Source organism: Pongo pygmaeus, chromosome 2, assembly GCF_028885625.2.
Source record: "Pongo pygmaeus isolate AG05252 chromosome 2, NHGRI_mPonPyg2-v2.0_pri, whole genome shotgun sequence".
Classification (NCBI taxonomy): domain Eukaryota; kingdom Metazoa; phylum Chordata; class Mammalia; order Primates; family Hominidae; genus Pongo; species Pongo pygmaeus.
In genome coordinates this window covers 42,064,155-42,089,093 of record NC_085930.1, presented here as the reverse complement: position 1 = coordinate 42,089,093, position 24,939 = coordinate 42,064,155, and the positions used below count along the sequence as shown (strand labels likewise).

Here is a 24,939-nt window from a genome sequence, read left to right as displayed (position 1 = left end):
GTAATCCCAGCTATTCAGGAGGCTGAGGCAGGAGAATTGCTTGAACCCGGGAAACCGAGGTTGTAGTGAGCTGAGATCATGCCATTGCACTCCAGCCTGGGCAACAAGAGTGAAATTCTGTCTCAAAAAAAAAAAAAAAGAAAGAAAGAAAAGAAAATGAAAAGGCAGGAGTGGAGAAAATATTTGCAAAACATACAATCTGATAAATTACTTACTTCTAGAATATATGAAAAATTCTTACAACTCAGGCTGGGCACGGTGGCTCACGCCTGTAATCCCAGCACTTTGGGAGGCCGAGGCAGGCGGATCACAAGGTCAGGAGATCAAGACCATCCTGGCTAACACGGTGAAACCCTGTCTCTACTAAAAATACAAAAATTAGCCGGGCGCAGTGGCGGGCGCCTGTAGTCCCAGCTACTCAGGAGGCTGAGGCAGGAGAATGGCGAGAACCTGGGAGGCAGAGCTCGCAGTGAGCTGAGATCGCACCACTGCACTCCAGCCTGCGCGACAGAGCAAGACTCCGTCTCAAAAAAATAAAATAAAATAAATTCTTACAACTCAAGAAGAAGAAGACAAATGACCCAGTAAAAATAGGCAGAAGATTTGAACAGACACTTCACTGAAGAAGATACATGAATGGTAAATAAGAACATTTAAAAATGTTTAACGTCAGTAGTTATTGGGAAAATGAAAATCAAAACCATAAAGTAGTACTAGTATACCCATTGTGTAATGGATAAAATTAAAGAGAATGACCATTCCAAGTACTGGTGCAGACATCAAACAATGAACATGTTCATATATTGCTGGGGAGACCGTAAAGTGGTACAAACACTTTCATAACTTAGCAGTTTCATAGAAGTTCAACATACATCTACTGTATAATCCAGCCATTCCAACTCTAGATATTTTACCAAAAAAATCAAAGAATATATCCATACAAAGACACAGACATAGACTTGTACAGAGACTTCTTACTTGCTCATAGCAATTTCATTAGTAAGAGTCACGAACTAGAAAAAAATAAATACCCAAGAATAAGTGAATGGGTGAACATACTTTGGTAAATCAATACAATGGAATATTACTCACCAATAAAAATAAGAAACCACTGATAGATTCAACAACATGGATTAATCTCAAAATAATTACCACGTGAAAGAAGCCAGAACCCTCACTCCAAAAATGCATACTGTAGAATTCCATTTACATGAAATTCTAGAAGAAATGGAAATTAATCTACAGTGTCAGAAATCAAATTAGTGCTTTCCTGAGGATGGAGAGAGAGGAAGGGAGATTGGATTACTAAGAAGGACAAGGAAACTTTTAGGGATTAATGAAAATGTTTATTTCATTGATTAGTGTAATGGTTTATTCACTTTATAGGTACATGAAATTCTTCAAACTGTTCACTTTATGTATATGCAATTTCTTGTATGTCAAATACACATCAATAAAGCTGTAATAAGTAATAGTTAAGGATAATAATAGAGCATAACTGATTCAATAAAATCAGAATCCATGAGCCCATACTGATATTCAAAAAAAAGATCTATCTTACAGTACAATGCCAACTAATAAATGTACAAGAAATGATCAAATTAGAAAATAACAAGGCCGGGCATGGTGGCTCACACCTGTAATCCCAGCACTTTGGGTCGCTGAGACGGGCAGATTACTTAAGGCCAGGAGTTTGAGACAAGCCTGGCCAACATAGTGAAACCCCATCTCTACTAAAAATACAAAAATTAGCCAGGCACGGTGACAGGTGCCTGTAATCCCAGCTATTCAGGAGGCTGAGGCAGGAGAATCACTTAAACCCAGGAGGCGAAGGTTGCAGTAAGCCAAGATCATGCCACCACACTCCAGCCTGGGCAACAGAGCAAGACCCTGTCTCAAAAAAAAGAGAGAGAGAGAGACATGACAACTAAATACAATGCATGATCCTGAATTGAATCTTGAAACAGAAAGGAAAGGAGGAAGAGGAAAAGTTTTGTTGATGATGCTGTTGCTCTTCTTTTCAATAAGTGACATTATTGAACAACTGTTGAAATTTTTTTTATTATACTTTAAGTTCTGGGATACATGTGCAGAACATGCAGGTTTGTTACATAGGTATAGACGTGCCATGGTGGTTTGCTGCACCCATCAACCTGTCATCTACATTAGGTATTTCTCCTAATGCTATCCCTACAATTGTTGAAATTTAAGTGGAATTCGTGGATTAAAGTATTGTAGCAATGTTAATACCCTGATTTTGATGAGAGTATTGAGGTTATATGGAAAAGTATCCTTGTTTTTGGAAATACACACTGAAGTATTTAGGGGTAATTTGTCAGCATGTCTGCAACTTAATCTCAAATGTATCAGGAATAAAATAATGGTACATGAAAGAAAAACAGACAAATGTAAATGATTAATAATCAGGAAATCTGGGTGAAGGGTATAAGGTAGTTATTTGTATTATTTGTGTTTTTCTTGCAAATCTATAAATTTGAAATTATTTCATGGTAAAAAAGGAATTTGAGGCTGGGCGCAACAATTACAGGCATGAGCCTGTAATCCCAGCACTTTGGGAGGCCATGGCAGGCAGATCACCTGAGGTCAGGAGTTCGAGACCAGCCTGGCCAACATGGCGAAACCCTGTCTCTACTAAAAATACAAAAAGTAGCCGGCGTGGTGGCGTGCACCGGTAATCCCAGCTACTCAGGAGGCTGAGGCACAAGAATTACTTGAACCCGGGAGGTGGAGGTTGCAGTGAGTCTAGATAATGCCCTGCACTCCAGGCAGGGCAACAGAGTGAGACTCTGTCTCAAAAAAACAAAAACAGAAAATAAATAAATAAATAAATAAATAAATAAATACATGAAGATTCTTAAGTCAAAAAAAGAAAAAGAAATTTGAGGAGAAAATAAATGTTTGTAAAAAAAATTATTTCAAATTAGATTTTACAAACTAAAACATTATTGGTGAATGCAGTTAAAGGGTATCTAAGAGTTCTTTTCATTATTCTTGCATCTGCATCTTTTCTGTAGGTTGAAATTATTCCCCCCCCCGCCCTCCAGAAAAAAAGTAGGTAATGGAAGTCCTGGGAAGAAGAAGAGAGGCTTCTCTGGCCTTGAGAAAGAGCCAGTATATTTATTCATACATTCAACATGTATGTATTAAATGCCTACCTTGTGCCAAGCATTATCCTCATTTCTGGGGATGTGGACTTGAATGGGTAGGGTGCAGTGGTGCAGACCTGTAGTCCCAGCTGCTTGGTAGGCTGAGGTGGGAGAATTGCTCGAGCCCAGAAGTTCAAGTCCAGCCTGGGCAACATAATGAGACCCGTCCCTAAGGAAAGAATAATAGACTTGAGTGGAACAAGTATAACCTGGAGCTTATTAGTTACGGGGTCCAAGGTAGCCAGCCACCCACAGACCCTTTCTTGAGGAAACTGAGCAAAAGGAAGGGGGTATCAGCAAGAGCAGTCTCTGGATAGCAACATTATTATTGTTTAAAGCCCTTAAATACATCCAGTCCTCTTCTGAAAGTTCTTGTTCAGCTTTTCACCTAGAAGAGATTCATCATTATCAAATTCTATATCACTTGAATTCAAATGTCCAATGGTCTCACTTACAGGAAGAAAAACAACAGCATCAACAAACATATTCCCTGCTATGGACTGAATGTTTGTATCCCCCCAAAATTTCTGTGTTGAAATTCTAACCCCCAATGTGATGGTATTTGGAGATGAGGCCTCTGAGGGTAATTATGGTTGAGGGTGGGGCCCTCCTGATGGGATTAGTGGCTTTATAAGGAAAGGAAGAGGCCAGGCACGGCGGCTCATGCCTGTAATCCCAGGACTTTAGGAGGCCAAGGCAGGCGGGTCACTTGAGGTCAGGAGTTTGAGTCCAGCCTGACCAACATGATGAAACCCCATCTCTACTAAAAATACAAAAATTAGCCGGGCGTGGTGGCGCGTGCCTGTAGTCCCAGCTACTCCAGAGGCTGAGGCAGGAGAATCACTCGAACTAGGGAGGTGGAGGTTGCAGTGACCCAAGGGTACAGCCACTGCACTCCAGCCTGGATGACGGAGTGAGACTCCACCTCAAAAAAAAAAAAAAAAAAAAAAACAGAGAGAGAAAGGAGAAAGAACAAAAGAACAATCTCTCTCCCCCTCCAGGTGCAACTGTGGAGTAAAGGGGATGTGAAGACACAATGAGAAGGCAATTATCTGCATGCCAGGAGGAGCATCCTCACCAAAACCTAGCCATGCAGGCACCACAACCTCCAGAACTGTAAGAAAATACATTTCTGAGGCCGGGCCCGGTGGCTCCCGCCTGTAATTCCAGCACTTTAGGAGGCCGAGGCAGGTGGATCACCTGAGGTCAAGAATTCAAGACCAGCCTGACCAATATGGTGAAACTCTGTCTCTACTGAAAATACAAAAATTAGCTGCGCGTCGTGGCGTGTGCCCGTAGTCCCAGCTACTCGGGAGGCTGAGATAGGAGAATTGCTTGAACCCAGGAGATGGAGGTTGCAGTGAGCCAAGATCGCGTCACTGCACTTCAGCCTGGGCAACAGAGTGAGACACCATCTCAAAAAAATAATTAAATAAAATACACATCTGTTGTTTAAGCCACCCAGTATGTGGTATTTTATTAAGAGAGTTCAAGCTAAGACATTCCCTTTCCCTCATTTCCTTTCTTCTTCAAGTTCTAATTCAGGATCAAGTGTCATATTTATTTTTCATGTCTGTTGCAATAATGTCTCTCTGCCGTCATTATGAACACGTAAATAAACTACAGAGGAAGTGCCTATGACATATGTTTTATTAAAAAAGTGTGTTTTTTCTTTCAACTACAAAATAATAATAATAATAAAGGGTAATTTTTTAAAAGCACTTAGTAGCTAGTATGTTAAGGGTTTTAGAAGGTTTGTCTCACTAAATCCTCCCAACAAATATGAGGTGGGTTCTACTATTATTCCCAACAAATATGAGGTGGGTTCTACTATTATTCCCATACCCCTCATTTGTTAATGACTTAAAGAAGTGAAGTCTCTTTCTCAAAGTCATGGCAGTATTTAAGTGGTAGTGCTAAGAAGAATTCTCCAGAATACAGCTTCTTAAATGTACATACAAATCACTGAGGGATCTTGTTAAAATGCAGAAACTGATCCTGTATGTCTGGAGGAGGACTAAGACTCTGCATTTCTAATAAGCTCCCAGCCGATGCAGAGACTGTCCTCCACTAAATACCCTTTGAATAACAAGGCTGTAGATGTACCTGACAGCTAAGTGTGCCCCGCACTAAGCCCTCGCTAGGTATTTCCTGAATTATTTAACAATGGCAGAGATAAGGAAAGAGAAAGAAAGATTTTAAAAACCTGTTGTTGACCTTATTGAGGTTAGCAAGTCATGATTATTGTAACTTTTCTTTACATGGATGTTGTAGAATCAAATATCTTGTGGGAGAGTTGGAAGATTTCCAGGCAGAAGATACTGCACAATTACAGAAGACAATGCAATACTAGAAAGCTGAGAACAGACCATTACCATGCAGTGAACGCTTTACCTCTACGTGTGTCTGCTTAGTGGCAGCACAATTTCAGCAAGACTCTATTCCTTGTCCATACTTCTTTCCATTGACCCAGTGAGTGAGAATGCTGTGAGTTAATACTAAATGCCTCACCCTCTAAATATCATATGAGGTTACTGGGGCTGCAAAAATCCTGTCAGGAAGAGAAGAGTCACTGGAAGCAAAGCTGAAGGCAAATGCTAGCTAATGTTCCTACTAAGAGTCTGTGGGTAGAACTACCCATCAAAGCAAGTTACTGATAGGACAACTGCACATTAGTGTTTCTGAGTATAAAGTACAAGTACAGGTTGGTGTGTAGCAGCCTCCAGAAGAGATAAGTTTTGAGACAGACCTTAAACACTCCTGTCAATCATTATTTTAAAAAAAATACAGCTTTACCAATTGACTTGCCGTAAGCTGCACATCACATATTCAAAGTGTACAATTTTATAAGTTTTGACAGATGTATGTATATTCATGAAATCATCATCACAATCCAGATAATGAACAAGTCCAACCATCCCCTGAAAAGTTTCTCATAACCTTTTGTAATCCCTCCCACTCCCATCTCCAGGCAACTACTAATCTACTTTCTATTACTGTAGGTGAATTCATATTTTGTGTGTTCTCCTTTTGCCCGGTTTCTTTCACCTAGCATAATTATTTTGAGACTCATCCACATTGTTGTGTGTATCAATAGTTTGCCCCTTTTATTGCTGAGTAGTATTTCATTGTACAGATATACTACAGTTTACCATTCACCTGTTCGTGGCATATGGATTATTTCCCATTTTTTTGGCTATTACAAATAAAGCTGTTGTGATGGCATTGTCATTTTTACCTGTAGAAACTCACTTTAGGTCTTTACAAAAAAATATCTTTCTGAGCATATGAAATAGAGTTATAATAACTGGCTTTAATTTCCTTTACTTCTTTTTTTTTTTTTTTTTTTTTACAGAGTTTCACTCTTGTCACCAGGCTGGAGTGGAGTACAAATGGTGTGATCGCCACTCACTGCAACCTCCGCCTTCCAGGTTCAAGTGATCCTCCTGCCTCAGCCTCCTGAGTAGCTGGGATTACAGGCACCCACCACCATGCCCGGTACTAATTTTTGTATTTTTAGTAGAGACAGCGTTTCACCATGTTGGCCAGGCTGCTCTCAAACTCCTGACTTCAGGTGATCCGCCTACCTCGGCCTCCCAAAGTGCTGAGATCACAGGCATGAGCCACCGTGCCCGGCCTCTGTATCACTTCTTGATCCAATTCAATTGATTGATTTTTCTCTTCATTATGCATCAGTTTTTGTTGTTGTTGTTGTTGTTGTTTGCCTTTTTTCATGCCTAGTAAAATTGTGAATTTCACCTTGATGAGTTCTGCATCTTTTCTGTATCTCAATAAATATTCTTGAGCTTTGTTCTCAGATATAGTTAAGTTACTTGGAAATGGGTGGATCCTCTTTTGGTCTTGCTTTTGAGACTTATTAGGAATGGGCCGGGTGTGGCGGCTCATGCCTGTAATTCCAGCACTTTGGGAGGACAAGGTGGGCAGATCACTTGAGGTCAAGTGTTCGAGACCAGACTGGCCAACATGGTGAAACCCCATCGCTACTAAAAATACAAAAATTAGACAGGCGTGGTGGTGCATGCCTGTAATTCCAGCTACTGGAGAGGCTGAGGCACAAGAATCACTTGAACCCAAGAGGTGGAGGCTGCAATGAGCTGAGATCCCATCACTGCATACAAGACTGGGCAACAGAGTAAGGCTCCAAAAAAAAGGGCCGGGGGGGCCGGGCACAGTGGCTTACACCTGTAATCCCAGCACTTTGGGAGGCCGAGGGGGGCAGATCATAAGGTCAGGAGATCGAGACCATCCTGGCTAACACGGTGAAACCCCGTCTCTACTAAAAATACAAAAAATTAGCTGGACATGGTGGCAGGCACCTGCAGTCCCAGCGACTCAGGAGGCTGAGGCAGGAGAATGGCATGAACCCGGGAGGTGGAGCTTGCAGTGAGCCAAGATCGTGCCACTGCACTCCAGCACTCCAGCCTGGGTGACAGAGCGAGACTCTGTCTCAAAAAAAAAAAAAATTAGGAATGACCAGAGCCATGATTAGTCTTGGGTTAACTTAACTATTCCACACTACTGAGTCAAGGCCCTTCTCAGTATTGTCCCCAGCGTCCTATGAATCGTGAGCTTCTCCAGTCTAGCTAGTAAGACAGCAGTTTCTCCGGCCTTGTGTGAGTGTTATATGCTCTTCTCTCTAATCCTCTCAGTGGTTTTTCCCCAGCTTTGAGTCATTTCTTCTCATGGATGTGCTGACCAGCTTTCTCCTGAATACTAAGGGGCACCCTCTACAGATCTCCAGAGTTCTCTCTGGGGCAGCTCCTTCACTTCTGGCACTCCGTCCTGAGAATGCTAGCTGCCTCCGTTTCCCCAGACTCTCAACTCTGTCTCCTCAACATACAGAGTCTACCAGACCCCGCCTGGGGTCCCCCTCTCTTTGTCACAACCTGGGATCTCCCTCAGTTCAGGAGGCTGTGTAATCACAGGGCTCATTTGTTTCCCATTTTCCAAGATCACTGCCCTTCATTGCTTGATGTCTTAAAAACAGGTTTTATATATTTTTATCTATTATTTGGTTTTTTTCTTTGTTTTTTCAGAGAAGACTGTAAACTCCAGTAATTCTTATTCCATCTTGGTAGTGAGATATTTGCATCTTATATTTGTGCTGTGGTATAGGTTTTTGAGCTCTGAGATAGAAGCACCAGACCAACTCCCCCTTTTTCTCAAAGGTCTGAGTATTAGATCTGCAGGGCCCTTATTGTAAGCCTTAAATGGTTGGTAATTTCAAATTCTTCCCTTTGTTTCTCCACCTTTATGGGTGCATCATGGGCTGAGTTGTGTTCCCTCAAAATTCATATGTTGAAGTTCTAACCACCAGTACCTCACAAGGTAACTGTATTTGGAGATTGGGTCTTTAAGAATTAGGTTAAAATAATGTCATTAGAATGGGCCTTAATTCAATATGACTGGTGTCCTTACAAAAAGAGGATGTCATTAACCCAACCTGTTGTCACAATGCATCTCATCAGTCTATTTCACACACACACACACAGACACACCACACACACACAGAGTGCTATTTTCCTCATCTCTATTCTTTAAACAGAAGATACATTCAGTATCTGATTGTGGAAGCAAATCAAAGCATCTGAGTAGAAATCTTAAACACTTTAGAATAGTAAACTCTACATTTTTGCTTGTTGTCTGTTTTGGAGGGGGCTATGTACATGTGGGGTTATTATATTGAAACAAGGGAATACATTTACGCTAGTGTAGCAAAACAAAGAGAACTGAGAAGAATCAGAAAATGATGACAAAACTGGTAGTCCTAGACTCTAGGTTATGGCTAACTCAAGATTTTACTCCCCAATATACAAAATACACAAAAGCTGATTATTATATTGACTCTAAATATTACCATTTTCTAGGTCGCTTATAACCTCAAAATCAGAACCTAGAATCCAACATGCAGAAAACAGTAGTAATGACCATGTTACTATTAAAATTGTAAATATGACAAATAACAGAAAAAAGTGATCTTTTTGAATCTCAGAAATGCCTAACCCTGAGACCATCCAAAGCTATCTAAAAGTGACCCAGAGTGAGATACGTGTCAGGAAATTGGAACTGTATAGTCTTATTTTTCGTTTATATATATTATATAAATATACATATTATATATTAATTAATTATTATAGATCATTTCTTATATAATATATTATTTATTTAATATTTAATATATATTATTATGTATTAATATATTTTTTTTGAGACAGGGTCTCACTCTGTCACCCAGGCTGCAGTGCAGTGGCTTGATCACGGCTCATAGAGGCCTCAACTTCCTGGGCTCCCAGCTCAGCCTCCTGAGTAGCTGGGATCACAGGCACATGCCACCAAGCCCAGCTAATTTTGTTTTTATTTTTGGTAGAGATGGGTTCTCCCTATGTTGTCCAAATTGGTCTCAAACTCCTTGACTCAAGCAATCCTCCCCTCTCGGCCTTCCAAAGTGCTACAAGTACAGGTGTTAGCCGTTGCACCCGGCCCGTTTATAATTTAGTATGAACTCTCAGTATTGTCCTCTCGGTTAAATAGAGGCATGGACTTACGAAAAGCCATTGATATAAAAAAAAGTAATCTTTTAATTCAAAATATTTAATCAGAAACAAACAGCTGTACTTCCTTGAAAGATGAGTTCTCAGCCTGGGCAACATAGTTAAACCCCTTCTCTAGAAAAAATATAAAAATTAGGCTGGGCGCAGTGGCTCATGCCTGTAATCCTAGCACTTTGGGAGGCTGAGGTGGGCGAATTACTTGAGGTCAGGAGTTCAAGACCAGCCTGGCCAACATGATGAAACCCTGTCTCTACAAAAAAAAAAAAAAAAAAAATAGCCAGCATGGTGGCGCACGTCTGTAGTCCCAGCTACTTGGGAGGCTGAGGTGGCAGAATCGCTCGCAACCGGTAAGCCCAGTTTGCAGTGAGTCGAGATCCCGCCATTGCACTTCAGACTGGGCGACAGAGCGAGACTCTGTCTCAAAAAATAAATAAATAAAATTAAAGAATACAAGAGCACCCAGATTCATAAAGCAAGGTCTTTGAGACTTACAAAGAGACTTAGACTCCCACACAATAATAGTGAGAGGCTTTAACACCCCACTGTCAATGTTAGACAGATCAACCAGACAAAAAATTAACAAAGATATTCAGGACTTGAACTCGGCTCTGGACCAAGCAAACCTAATAGACATTAACAGAACTCTCCACCCAAATCAACAGAATGTACATTCTCCTCAGCACCACATAGAACTTATTCTAAAATTGACCACATAGGCCAGCCACGTTGGCTCATGCCTGTAATCCCAGCACTTTGGGAGGCTGAGGCAGGCGGATCACAAGGTCAGGAGATTGAGACCATCCTCAATGGTCTCAATGAGACATTTAGTAGAGACACAGTGAAACACCGTCTCTACTAAAAAAATACAAAAAAATTAGCCGGGCATGGTGGCAGGCGCCTGTAATGCCAGCTACTCGGGAGGCTGAGGCAGGAGAATGGCGTGAACCGGAGAGGCGGAGCTTGCAGTGAGCCGAGATGGCGCCACTGCACCCCAGCCTGGGAGACAAAGCGAGACTCGTCTCAAAAATAAATAAACAAATAAATAAAAGTAAAATTGACCACATAATTGGAAGTAAAACACTCCTCAGCAAATGCAAAAGAACGGAAATGTAACAAAGTTTCTCAGAGCACAGTACAATCAAATTAGAACTGCGGATTAAGAAACTCACTCAAGGTGTTCGCAGCCGCTGCTGCCGCGCGTCCATGCCGCCATCACTCTCCAACGCCAGCGCCGCCTCTCGCTGGCAGAGCTCCAGCTGAAGGATAAGGGAGGTAAGTAGGGAAGCCTCTATACCATGGCTTGTACAAAGCGCACTGCCTGCAAATCGACCGGTAAAGCAGCCAGGAAGCAACGGGGTACAAAAGCCGCTCACAAGAGTGCGCCCTCTACTGGAGGGGTGAAGAAACCTTATCGTTACAGGCCTGGTACTGTGGCACTCCGTGAAATCAGACGTTATCAGAAGGCCACTGAACTTCTGATTCGCCATCTTCGCTTTCAGCGTCTGGTGCAAGAAATTGCTCAGGGCTTGAAAACAGATCTACGCTTCCAGAGTGCAACTATGGGTGCTCTGCAGGAGGCAAGTGAGGCCTATCTGGTTGGCCTTTTTGAAGACAGCAACCTGTGTGCTATCCACCCCAAACGTGCAACGATTATGCCAAAAGACATCCAGCTAGCATGCCGCATACATGGAAGACGTGCTTAAGAATCCACTATGATGGGAAACATTTCATTCTCAAAAAGAAAAAAATTTTCTTCCTGTTATTGGTGGTTCTGAAGCTTAGATATTTTTTTCCATGGGGTCAAAAGATACCGAAGTATATGATTGCAAGTGGAAAAACAGGGGATAGAAATCAGGTAATGGTAGTTTTTCAATTTTCATTTGTGTGTAAATTTTTAATATAAATGTGAAGATGTAAAGCATTAATGCAAGTTAAAATGTTTCAGTGAACAGGTTTCAACAGTTCAACTTTATAATAATTATAAATAAACCTGTTAAATTTTTCTAGACAATGCCGGCATTAGCATTTTTTTAAAAACAAGTAAATTTCTTTTTTTTTTTCTTCCATCTAAAGACATAACATATTACATTAATTCTTTTTTTTAAAAAAAAAAACAAGTAAATTTCTTATTGGCAACAACTAAATAGTGTTTGTAGCATTTTTATCATACAATAAATTCCATCCATTCACTATGTTTTTCTGAGTTGTCCTACATGCAAGTACATGTTTGTTTTCTTTTTTCTTTTTTTTTTTTTTTTTGGAGATGGAGTCTTGCTCTGTCACCCAGGCTGGAGTGCAGTGGCAAGATCTTGGCTCACTGCAACCTCTACCTCCCAGGTTCAAGCAATTCTCCTGCCTCAGCTTCCACAGTAGCCGGGACTAAAGGCATGTGCCACCACACTGGCTAATTTTTTGTATTTTTAGTACAGATGGGGTTTCACTGTGTTAGCCAGGATGGTCTCCATCTCCTGACCACATGATCCGCCTGCCTCAGCCTCCAAAAGTGCTGGGATTACAGGCCTGAGTCACTGCACCCGGGCAATTACATGTTTTTAATGTTGTCTGTCTGCTGTGCTGTTCCTATAAGTATGCTATTAAAATATATTAAACTATAAAAAAAAGAAACTTATTCAAAACCGCAAAACTACATGGAAACTGAACAACCTTCTCCTGAGTGACTACTGGGTAAATAAAAAAATTAAGGCAGAAATAAATAAGTTCTTTGAAACCAAAGAGAACAAAGACACAACATACCAGAATCTCTGGGACACAGCTAAAGCAGTGTTTAGAGAGAAATTTATAGCACTAAAAGCTCACAGGAGAAAGCGGGAAAGATCTAAAATCGACACCTAACACCACAATTAAAAGAACTAGAGAAGCAAGAGCAAACAAATTCAAAAGCTAGCAGAAGACAAGAAATAACTAAGATCAGAGCAGAACTGAAGGAGATAGAGACATGAAAAACCCTTCAAAAAATCAATGAATCCATGGCCGGGTGCAGTGGCTCACGCCTGCAATCCCAGCACTTTGGGAGGCCGAGGTGGTTAGATCACGAGGTCAGGAGATCGAGACCATCCTTGCTAATGTGGTGAAACCCCGTCTCTACTAAAAATATAAAAAAAATTAGTCGGGCGTGGTGGCAGGTGCCTGTAGTCCCAGCTACTCAGGAGGGTGAGGCAGAATGGCATGAACTCGGGAGGCGGAGCTTGCAGTGAGCCAAGATCATGCCACTGTACTCCAGACTGGGCAACAGAGCGAGACTAATAAAGAAGGAAAGAGAGAAGAATCAAATAGAGACAATAAAAAATGATAAAGGGGATATCACCACTGATCCCACAGAAATGCAAACTACCATCAGAGACTACTATAAATACCTCTATGCAAATAAACTAGAAAATCCAGAAGAAATGGATAAATTCCTGGACACATACACCCTCCCAAGACTAAACCAGGAGGAAGTCGAATCCCTGAATAGACCAATAACAAGTTCTGAAATTGAGGCAGTAATTACCAACCAAAAAAAGTCCAGGACTAGACAGATTCACAGCCGAATTCTACCAGAGGTACAAAGAGGAGCTGGTACCATTCCTTCTGAAACTATTCCAAACAAAAGAAAAAGAGGGAATCCTCTCTAACTCATTTTATGAGGCCAGCATCATCCTGATACCAAAGCCTGGCAAAGACACAACAAAAAAAGAAAACTTGAAGCCAGTATCCCTGATGAACATCAATGCGAAAATCCTTAATAAAATACTGGCAAACCAAATCCAGCAGCACATCAAAAAGCTTATCCACCACGATCAAGTCGGCTTCATCCCTGGGATGCAAGGCTGGTTCAACATATGCAAATCAACAAAAGTAATCCATCACATAAACAGAACCAATGACAAAAACCACATGATTATCTCAATAGATGCAGAAAAGGCCTTCGATAAAATTCAACACTGCTTCATGCTAAAAACACTCAATAAACTAGGTATTGATGGAACATATTTCAAAATAATAAGAGCTATTTATGACAAACCCACAGCCAATATCATACCAAATGGGCAAAAGCTGCACTCATTCCCTTTGAAAACAGACACAAGACAGGGATGCCCTCTCTCACCACTCCTATTCAACATAGTGTTGGAAGTTCTGGCCAGGGCAATCAGGCAAGAGAAAGAAAGAAAGGGTATTCAAATAGAAAGAGAGAAAGTCAAATTGTCTGTTTACTGATGACATGATTGTATATTTATAAAACCCCAAAAACTCGTCTCAGCCCAAGATCTCCTTAAACTGATGAGAAACTTCAGCAAAGTCTCAGGATACAAAATCAATGTGCAAAAATCACAAGCATTCCTACACACCAATAACAAACAGAGAGCCAAATCATGAGTGAACTTCCATTTACAATTCCTACAAAGAGAATAAAATACCTAGTAATAAAACTTACAAGGGATATGAAGGACCTCTTCAAGGAGAACTACAAGCCACTACTCAAGGAAATAAGAGAGGACACAAACAAATGGAAAAACATTCCATGCTCATGGATAGGAAGAATCAATATCATGAAAATGGCCATACTGCCCAAAGTAATTTATAGATTCAATGCTATCCCCATCAAGCTACCATTGACTTTCTTCACAGAATTGGAAAAAACTACTCTAAATTTCATTTGGAACCAAAAAAGAGCCCACATAGCCAAGACAATCCCAAGCAAAAAAAACAAAGCTGGAGGCATCACGCTACCTGACTTCAAACTATACAACAAGGCTACAGTAACCAAAACAGCCTGGTACCTGTACCAAAACAGATATATGGGCCAATGGAACAGAACAGAAGCCTCAGAAATAACACCACACAGCTACAACCATCTGATCTTTGACAAACCTGACAAAAACAAGTAATGGGGAAAGGACTTCCTATTTAATAAATGGTGTTGGGAAAACTGGCTAGCTATATGCAGAAAACTGAAACTGGACCCCTTCCTTACACCTTATACAAAAATTAACTCAAGATGGATTAAAGATTTAAACATAAGACCTAAAATCATAAAACCGCTAGAAGAAAACCTAGGCAATACCATTCAGGACATAGGCATGGGCAAAGGCTTCATGACTAAAACACAAAAAGCAATGGCAACAAAAGCAAAAATTGACATATGGGATCTAATTAAACTAAAGAACTTCTGCACAGCAAAAGTAACTATCATCAGAGTGAACAGGCAACCTACAGAATGGGAGAAAATGTTTGCAATCTATCCATTTGACAAAGGGCTAATATCCAGAATCCACAAGGAACTTAAACAAATTTACAAGAAAAAAACAAACAACCCAATCAAAAAGTGGGCAAAGGATATAAACAGACACTTCTCAAAAGAAGACATTTATGCAGCCAGCAAACATACGGAAAAAAGCTCATCATTACTGGTCATTAGAGAAATGCAAATCAAAACCACAATGAGATACCATCTCACGCCAGTTAGAATGGCGATCATTAAAAAGTCAGGAAACAACAGATGCTGGAGAGGATGTGGAGAAATACGTGTAAAAGTATTTCTTTTACTTTTACACTGTTGGTGGGGGTGTAAATTAGTTAAACTATTGTGGAAGACAATGTGGTGATTCCTCAAGGATCTAGAACCAGAAATGCCATTTGACCCAGCAGTCCCATTACTGAGTATATACCCAAAGGATTACAAATCATTCTACTATAAAGACACATGCACACGTATGTTTATAGCAGCACTATTTACAATAGCAAAGACTTGGAACCAACCCAAATGTCCGTCAATGATAGACTGGATAACGAAAATGTGGCATATACACACCATACTATGCAGCCATAAAAAAGAATGAGTTCAGATCCTTTGCAGGCACATGGATGAAGCTGGAAACCATCATTCTCAGCAAACTAACACAGGAACAGAAAACCAAACACTGCACGTTCTTACTTATAAGTGGGAGTTGAACAATGAGAACACATGGACACAGGGAGGGGAACATCACACACCGAGGCCTGTCAGGCGGTTGGGGGCAACAGGACGGATAGCATTAGGAGAAATACCTAATGTAGATGATAGGTTGATGGATGCTGCAAACCACCATGGCATGTGTATACCTATGTAACAAACCTGCACGTTCTGCACATGTATCCCAGAACTTAAAGTATAATAAAATAAAAATAAATAAACCTATGACTTAATAGTAAAATGAGTAACACTTTCCAGAAAATAAAACACAATGGCTATAAAAAATAGAAAAAATAAAGCCGGCACAGTGGCTTACACCTGTAATCCCAGAACTTTGGGAGGCCGAGGCGGGCAGATCACCTGAGGTTGGGAGTTCAAGATCAGCCTGACCAACATGGAGAAACCCCATCTCTACTAAAAACACAAAATTAGCCGGGCATGGTGACATATGCCTGTAATCCCAGTTACTCAGGAGGCTGAGGCAGGAGAATCGCTTGAACCCAGAAGGCAGAGATTGCAGTGAACCGAGATTATGCCACTGCACTCCAGCCTGGGCGACAGAGCAAGACTCCATCTCAAAGAAAAAAAAAATACATATATATATATAAAAAAAAAAAAGAAAAATAATAAAATAAAAATTGGCCGGGAATGGTGGCTCATGCCTGTAATCCCAGCACTTTAGGAGGCCAAGGCAGGCAGATCAACTGAGGTCAGCAGTTGGAGACCAGCCTGGCCAACATGGTGAAACCCCGTCTCTATTAAAAATATAAAAATTAGCCGGGAATGGTGGTGGTTGCCTGTAATCCCAACTACTCGGGAGGCTGAGGCAGGAGAATTGCTTGGATCCAGGAGACAGAGGTTGCCATGAGCCCACAGGGTGCCATTGCACTCCAGCCTGGGTGACAGAGTGAGACTCCGTCTCAAAAAAAAAAAATTAGCTGTGTGTAGTGGCTCACACCTGTAGTCCAGCTACTCAAGAGGCTAAGGTGGGAGGATCACCTGAGCCTGGGGAGGTTGAGGCTGCAGTGAGCAGTGATCGTGCCACTGTACTGCAGCCTAGACAACAGAGCAAGACCCTGTCTCAAAACAACAACAAAAACAACAATTTTTAGAAGATGAGTCCTAGGTTGGGTGCGGTGGCTAACCCCTGTAATCCTAACACTTTTGGAGACTGAGGCAGATGGGTCACTTGAGGCCAGGAGTTTGAGACCAGCGTGGCCAATATGGCAAAATCCCGTCTCTACTACAATTACGAAAATTAGCCAGGTGTGGTGGCACATACCTGTAATCCCCACTACTTGATTGAGGCTGAGGCACGAGAATCGCTTGAGCCCAAGAGGCAGAGGTTGCAGTGAGCCAAGACTGCACCACTGCACTAGCCTGGGTGACACAGTGAGACCTTATCTCAAAAAAAACAAAAACAAAAAAAATGAGTCCTGACTGAAAATGTTTGAATGGCCTAAAGCTAATGATCTTTAACCATCTGGGCAGGAAAGGAAAACAAAATAAATATGTTTGTCTTGGGCTTAAAAATTGAAATGCCCTCTCTCAATGGATCGGGAGGAAAAAAAGAGAAGGTCACTGTAACTCTTCCCCATTCATTAAAAATCATCAAAAGTAAAAATGTAAGGAAGAGAACATTAGACATCTCCTAAAAGTCTCTTTTATTTTAAGGAAACAAGGAAAGCTGACTGAAATAATTTCCTATCAACATTGAATTTATTGTTGCCTTCAAGTTTTCTGAGTCCAGGAGATGACAACCACATTATATTAAACAGCCCTGCTATGAACTGAATTGTGTCCCCTCAAAATCCATGTGTTGAGGCCCTAACCCCCAATGTGATCCCATTTGGAGATGGCGATTTGGAGACATAATCAGGTTTATGTGGGGCAAGGAGTGTAGGTCCTCATGATGGGAGAGACGCCCTTAAAAGAAGCAACAGAGATTTTCCCCTTTTTCTCCTTCTCAACCATGTGAGAACATAGAAAGCAAGTGTCCATTTGTAAGTCAGTAAAAGGGCCCTCACCAGGAACCGAATCTGCCAACACCTTGATCTTGGAATTCTCAGCATCCAGAACTGTGAGAAATAAATGTCTGTTGTTAACACCACTCAGTCTATGACATTTTGTTATAGCAGCCCAAACTCAGACAAGCCCCCTGCTTCTCTCTCTTACACACACACACACACACACACACACACTCTCTCTCTCTCTCTCATACATACAGGTGCCAAATTTCCCAAGAATTGTTTAGCTGGAGCAGTTGGGTATAGGCCACTCTATAAGGTTAGGCAGGTTGGTGAAGTTTGTCCTTGGATGATCTGTGTGATAGTATGAATACCATTAGCAACAGCCCAGTAGGAACAAAATAACAAGCTGACATCTAGAAATGAAGCTGAGAAAAACAAAAACTTAAAGTACCTGTGTAACCAGCTTATATAGGAGCCAACACAGCAGCTTCTGGAAGCTTTCCTTGGCAAGAGGAGCTACTCTTGCCCTGACATTTGCCTTGGGGACCAGCGGAAAGAAAAAAGAAAAGATATAGATTACAACTCCAAAAAGAAAAATTAAAAGCCAAATAGGAACTAGCTATAACTCTTTAAGGAAGAAGAAAAATTCATATTATCTTTCTCCACTACTGGGGCCACACTGAGAATTAAAGGAGCCCCCCAAGAAATTGTATTGGTTAGCATTCTAGGGAAGGGGTGGCTGAGAAGCCAAGCAGGGCCATGAAACTATAAGCACAGAGCTTGTGGGGGCCTGAAAGATGGTGCCAGGGCTGCTGCTGTCTCTCAGGCACCTATTTCTGCTCTTCCCTTAACAAAGTAACAAAGACAGAGGGAAGCCCAAATGCTTCATTTCCGGAAAAAGAAGAAGGAAAGAATCTAACAATATTCTCTCCCCTTTTTAAAACTTCTGCTAAGAATGTATAGAAATGGGACGGACGTGGTGGCTCACGCCTGTAATCCCAGCACTTTGGAAGGCCAATGCAGGTGGATTGCCTGAGCTCTGGAGTTCGAGACCAGTCTGGGCAACACAGTGAAACCCCATCTCGACTAAAATACAAAAAATTAGCTGGGCGCGGTGGTGTGCACCTGTAATCCCAGCTACTTGGGAAGCTGAGACAGGAGAATAGCTTGAACCTGGGAGGCAGAGGTTGCAGTGAGCCGAGATCACGCCACTGCACTCCAGCCTGGGCGACAGAGTAAGACTCCATCTCAAAAAAAAAAAAAAGAGAGAATGTACAAAAACATCAGCTCCAGTTTCTCTAGTTCAGCTATAGTAGGATTGTCTGCTAAAGCAGGTAATGTATTGGGTTCAACAGTGTCAACCCAGTCTGGCACAGTGGCATGTGCCTGCAGTCCCATCTATCAGGAGGCTTAGACAGGAGGATGGCTTGAGCCCAGGAGTTCAAGGCTGCAGTGCACCATGATCATGCCACTGTAGTCCAGACTGGGCAACATAGTAAGACCCCATCTCTAAAATAATGATGACAATAATAGTGTCCCCTACAAAAATCATGTCCATCATGAATCTCAGAATGTAAACTTGTTTGGAAGTAGGATTTTTGCAGATGTAATTAGTTAAGATGACATCATGCTGGAGTAGGGTGGTCCATATGCCAATGACTGGTGTCCTTTTAAGAAGACCTTGTAAAGACACGGAGACACAGAGACGCATGGGGAGAATGCTTTGTGAAGACAATGGCAGAGATAGGAATGATGCATCTATAAGCCAAGGAACTCCAAGAATTGCCTGCAACCACCAGAAGCTAGAAGAGAGGCATGGAACAGATCCTTTTTCAAAGCCCCCAGGAGGAACCACCCCTGCCAACATCTTGACTTCAGACTTCTAACCTCCAAAACTGTGAGACAATAAATTTCTGTTACTTTAAGCTGCTGAGCTTGTGGTAATTTCTTACGGCAGTCCAAAGAAAGTAATGCAAGCCGGGCAAGTTAGCTCATGCCTGTAATCCCAGCACTTTGGGAGGCCCAGGAGAACGGACCACATGAGGTCAGGAGTTCAAGACCAGCATGAACAACGTGGCGAAACCCCGTCTCTACTAAAAACACAAAGTTAGCCGGGTGTGGTGGCGCATGCCTGTATTTCCAGCTGCTCAGGAGGCTGAGGCAGGAGAATCGCTTGAACCAGGGAGGCGGAGGTTGCGATAAGCTGAGATCGTGCCATTGTACTCCAGCCTAGGCAACAAGAGCGAAATCTGGTCTCAAGAAAAAGTTACATCAGCAATCCCATATTTGGCTGGGGCAGCGGCTCACGCCTATAATCCCAGCACTTTGACAGGCTAAGGTAGGCAGATCATCTGAAGTCAGGAGTTTGAGACCAGCCTGGCCAATATGCTGAAACCTCATCTCTACTAAAAATACAAAAATAACCAGGTGTGTTGGCAAGCACCTATAATCCCAGCTCTCAGGAGGCTGAAGCAGGAGAATCACTTGAACCCAGGAGGTAGAGGTTGCAGTGAGCCAAGATCACGCCACTGCACTCCAGCTTTCCAGCCTGGGCAACAGAGCAAGACTCTGTCTCAAAAAAAAAAAAAAAAAAAAAATTCATATGTACTATAAATTGCAAAGTAAATCTTTGCCAGTGCTTTTACTTCTTTCCAAACTCTTCTGGGCCACTGAAGTTTTCTTTACTATGTGCTTTTTAAGCTTCCTGATAAGAGGGTTTTATTTTTTAAGAGTCCCTATCCTGACACACACTTAGCTTTCACAGTGAAAAACGAAATCTCTCTGTTTTGATCAATCCAGCTTCAGTTATTAATACCTTATAACTAAATGATCTGATAAAGACAGCAGCAGAGAAAAAGGTTTCAACCCATTTTCTAGGGACACTCAATTGATCCCTGAGTTATTTTGTGTTTAAAATGGCATCAATGAAGTTATCTTTGACCAAGATTTTCCTCCTCATTTCTCCAGAGAGGTCAAACATAAAATCTGGTCTAGAAAATCAATATGGAAGAGAAAGCAGAACCATTAAAATTCACTTAACAAAGTCAAGAGTACACTGGAGTCGTTCATCCAAAATATGTGTGACTCTAGTTTCTGCTCTCCAGGAGTTAATCAGGGCCTGTGCCTCAAATCTAGTTTTTACAGCGAAATTCCCTGGGGTCCTTTTAAAAAATATGAATTTCTAAATTTTGCTCTTAAAGATTTTTGTTCAGGAGGTTTTTCTGTAGATGCCAGGAATCTGAATTTTGTTTTCAGTGTATGCCATGACATGATACTCATGACACATGGAAAAATTTAAAAAGCAAGTAGGGGGAAAATATGTATATTGTGGGCCAGGCCCGGTGGCTCAGGCCTGTAATCCCAGCACTTTGGGAGGCTGAGGTGGGCGGATCACGAGGTCAGGAGATCAAGACCATCCTGGCCAACATGGTGAAACCCCGTCTCTACTAAAAATACAAAAAAACTAGCTGGATTTGGTGGCGCATGCCTGTAATCTCAGCTATTTGGGAGGCTGAGGCAGGAGAATCACTTGAACCTGGGAGGCCAAGATTGCTGTGAGCCGAGATCGGGCCACTGCACTCCAGCCTGGGCGACAGGGCAAGACTCCATCTCAAAAAAAAAAAACAAAATATATATATATATATATATATATACACACACATACACACACGAATATTTAAGGTAACTTTATTTATAATAGTCCACACCAGAAGTTAATCCAATGCCCATCTATATTTGGGTGGAAAAGTAAATATTAGTTACTTTGGATGACAGTATTTACTGAAAACACAGCTCATATTACCTTCTGAGCTGCTGCATGTATTCAGATAATTTTAACGGAATTGTGGTTAAAAGATGTTTTCATATGTAAAAGTTCATGGAGCACTTAAGGTTGGTACACTTTATTGTGTATATTATATGACAATAAAAAAATTTAAAATGAACCAAAAAATATGATTGTGTGTGTGTGTGTGTGTGTGTGTGTGTGTGTACCCTATTCCGGACTCTTTTGTGTTCCTTAGTAAAACTGGAGCCTGCCAGCTTGTAGCAAGAGAGCAGTAGCAAGAGGATTCTCCCTGACCACATCCAGTTCTTACCTCTAGGTGGAATTAGAGGAGCAGCTACAACCCAAACCCTCCCTGGGCACATCCAGAGTCTACATCAAGCTTTCCTTCCTACCTAGCCTCACCCTCCTGCCACTGGTGATCAAGAGAAGAAAAGCAGAAAGAGTGGGAAGCAGTCACTAATTCCAGCACTGGCCCCGGTGCAAATGTTTACCCAGAAAATAAAAGCTTTAAAGGATCCCATAGAGTCACTGCTTGTATTAATTATGTTATACAATAGAGTAATTTCAACCACCTCTCATCTGTCTCTACTCTAGGCCTGATAATACCCCTCTCAGGGAATGTCTGACCTAAAAGTGTACAGTGGAGGCAAAAAGTAAGGAAGATGCACCCCTTTAATGCTTCCATTATATGTTCCCTATACTCAGTCTATCAAAGATCACATTCCTTTATTAGTGGAACAGGAGGGTTCTACACATAGCACAATCTTCCCAATACTTGTTTCTGCTTTCTCCCAGTCTTTTGTAATTTTTTTTGAGATGAGGTCTCACTGTGTTGCCCAGGCTGGAGTGCAATGGCATGATCTCAGCTCACTATAACCTCCACCTTCCGGGCTCAAGCCATCTTCCAGCCTCAGCCTCCCAAGTAGCTGGAACCACAGGCAATGCACCAACATGCCCAGCTAATTTTTGTATTTTTGGTAGAGACGGGGTTTCACCATGTTGCTCAGGCTTGTCTTAAACTCCTGAGCTCAAACAATTCACCGCACTCAGCTATCTTTTGTAGTTTTTAACAGACATATTCTTTTTTCTATTTCACAGATTGTCTTTTTTTTTTTTTTTTAAATAATAAAACTAATTCTGGCCAGGTGAGGTGGCTTACCCCTGTAATCCCATCACTTTGGGAGGCCAAAGCAGGAGGATCACTTGAGTCCAGGAGTTCAAGACCAGACTAGGCAACACACTGAGACCCTGTAGCTACAAAAAATTTAAAAATTAAAAACATTAGCCAGGCATGGTGGCATGATCCTATAGTCCCAGCTACTCAAGAGGCTGAGGTGAGAGGATCATTTATGCCTGGGAAGTCAAGGCTGCAGTGAGCTGTGATTACACCACTACACTCCAGCGTGGGTGACCCCGTCTCCAAAAACTAAATAAATAAAACTAATTTTAAGTGCACTTGCATTTTATATGTCAAGTATTATATCTTTAAGCCTACTAAATTTCTGATTTAAAAAAATTATTAAATAGTATCAAGCCAGGCTCAGCGGCTCACGCCTGTAATCCCAGCACTTTGGGAAGCCAAGGCGGGCGGATCATGAGGTCAGGAGATCGAGACCATCCTGGCTAACACGGTGAAACCCCGTCTCTACTAAAAACACACAAAAAAATTAGCCGGGCGTGGTCGCAGGCGCCTGTAGTCCCAGCTACTTGGGAGGCTGAGGCAGGAGAATGGTGTGAACCCAGGAGGCGGAGCTTGCAGTGAGCCGAGATCACGCCACTGCACTCCTGCCTGGGCAACAGAGCGAAACTTCGTCTCAAAAAAAAAAAAAAAAAAAACAGTATCAAAAGCATAGTCATATTTGTTAAGTTTCATATTGATAATTACTGGTTTTGAATTCATGTAAACATCTGCAATTGGCCAGTGTAAACAAAGACGATAGACGATGGTAATGGACATTAGTTAAACAGCCATCACTGCAACCCCATACTATTCCTTTCACTTTACCTACTCTGCAGCTTTCAAACCAGGACAGCAAATCATTGTGCTTCAACATAGGCAGGTTTCTTTTTTTTTTTTTTTTTGAGTCGGTGTCTCGCTCTTTCACCCAGGCTGCAGTGCAGTGGTGCGACTCTGCTCTCTGCAGCCTCTGCCTCCTGGGTTCAAGCGATTCTCCTGGCTCAGCCTCCTGAGTAGCTGGGATTACAGGCGCCCGCCACCACGCTCAGCTAAATTTTGTATTTTTAGTAGAGAAGAGGTTTCACCACATTGGCCAGGCTGGTCTCGAACTCCTGAACTCAGGTGATCCTCTGACCTCAATCTCCCAAAGTGCTGGGATTACAGGTGTGAGCCACCACACTTGGCCCAATGTAGGCAGATTTCTTATTTGAAATGGTCCATGCAGTATAACATATTGTGGATGCTTCTTCCTTCCTAACCCATATGGGTTTCCATTGATATTTGTTCCTATAAGCTGCAATGTTTGTTCCAAGAGATCTGATAATGGCACTGCACTAATTTCCAAAAGCCTAGGGTCCTCAGGATGATGCTTTAGTACCAGATCAATTGCAAATTCATAATTAACCACAGAGGAATGCCAGTAATGCTATTTGTTATTTTTCTCTACTGGTGCCCAACCAGGAATGTGTCCATGTTTCATCATGGACCAGATTCCTGTTTAATTTTTCTGTTTCCTTTGCTGCTAGCCAGCACTCTGGAGTAGCCTTGAAGTACTCCTCAACATTCCAAGAAAATTCTTTGAAGTTTTCTTTTGAATCTAAAAAATTTTAAAATCTTTTAACAGGTTGTTTGTTAGGTTTTCTATCTAATCAAAACAAAATGTATCTCTGCAAGTAGCAACATAACAACATGTTCCGTCCTCTTTTTCTGTTGGAATTGCACTGTATGTATCTCCATCTAATGCCTCATGACTTACGGTTTTCGTTGCCAAAACTTTAAACGGCTGATTCTGCCTTTCGGTGGAGGACTCCTTTTTCACCTCCCTAGAAACACACGGCATTTTCCGCTACACGGAGTCCAGGCGCCTTGTGGTGGACCCAGTAGGCGGTGCTAGAGGAGAGCGCGTTTGTGAGCAGCGCCAAGCACAGGCGGGAAGAAAGCCCTGCGCAAGTAAGCCCGGGGCTCAGGCAGCTCACACCAGGCACCCAGCGGCAGCTGCAGCCCGCGCCCCCAAAACCTTACCTCCGATTTTTTTTTTTCTTTCTAGACTTCCTCCTTCAGAATTATGATGAATGAAGGGAGAAGAATATGGAAATAGAGGCCGGGCGCGGTGGCTCACGCCTGTAATCCCAGCACGTTGGGAGGCCGAAGCAGCCAGATCACTTGAGGTCAGGAGTTCGAGACCAGCCTGGCCAACATGGCAAAACCCCATTGGGCATGGTGGCACACACCTGTAATCCCAGCACTTTGGGAGGCCGAGGCGGGTGGACCACTTGAGGCCAGGAGTTTGAGACCAGCCTGGCCAACATGGTG

At 42.0% G+C, this 24,939-nt stretch overlaps 2 protein-coding genes and 1 pseudogene across 3 annotated transcripts in view; 1 reads left to right on the top strand and 2 right to left on the bottom strand.

Moving 5' to 3' along the window:
• Positions 1 to 11,130, bottom strand: part of LOC134739152 (putative uncharacterized protein encoded by LINC00336) — a 90,096-nt gene extending 78,966 nt beyond the window's left edge. Inside the window, exons 1-2 of one of the 2 annotated variants that reach the window (XM_063661607.1) lie at positions 10,909 to 11,130; positions 3,177 to 3,336 (exon numbers count right to left, since the gene is read on the bottom strand). In XM_063661607.1, coding sequence (XP_063517677.1) covers positions 3,177 to 3,336; positions 10,909 to 10,952 — 204 coding nt within the window. In that variant the 5' untranslated portion in view covers positions 10,953 to 11,130. The remainder of the gene's footprint in view (positions 1 to 3,176; positions 3,337 to 10,908) is intronic. The other variant, XM_063661606.1, reaches the window with a different exon arrangement.
• LOC129033830 (histone H3.3A-like) lies at positions 11,029 to 11,442 on the top strand. The gene has a single exon (XM_054482894.1). The coding sequence runs from the start codon at positions 11,035 to 11,037 to the stop codon at positions 11,440 to 11,442; it is 408 nt and encodes a 135-aa protein (XP_054338869.1). The 5' UTR covers positions 11,029 to 11,034.
• Positions 11,443 to 19,276: 7,834 nt separating this feature from the next.
• Positions 19,277 to 24,466, bottom strand: LOC129032436 (RNA ligase 1-like; annotated as a pseudogene).
• Positions 24,467 to 24,939: the final 473 nt, after the last annotated feature.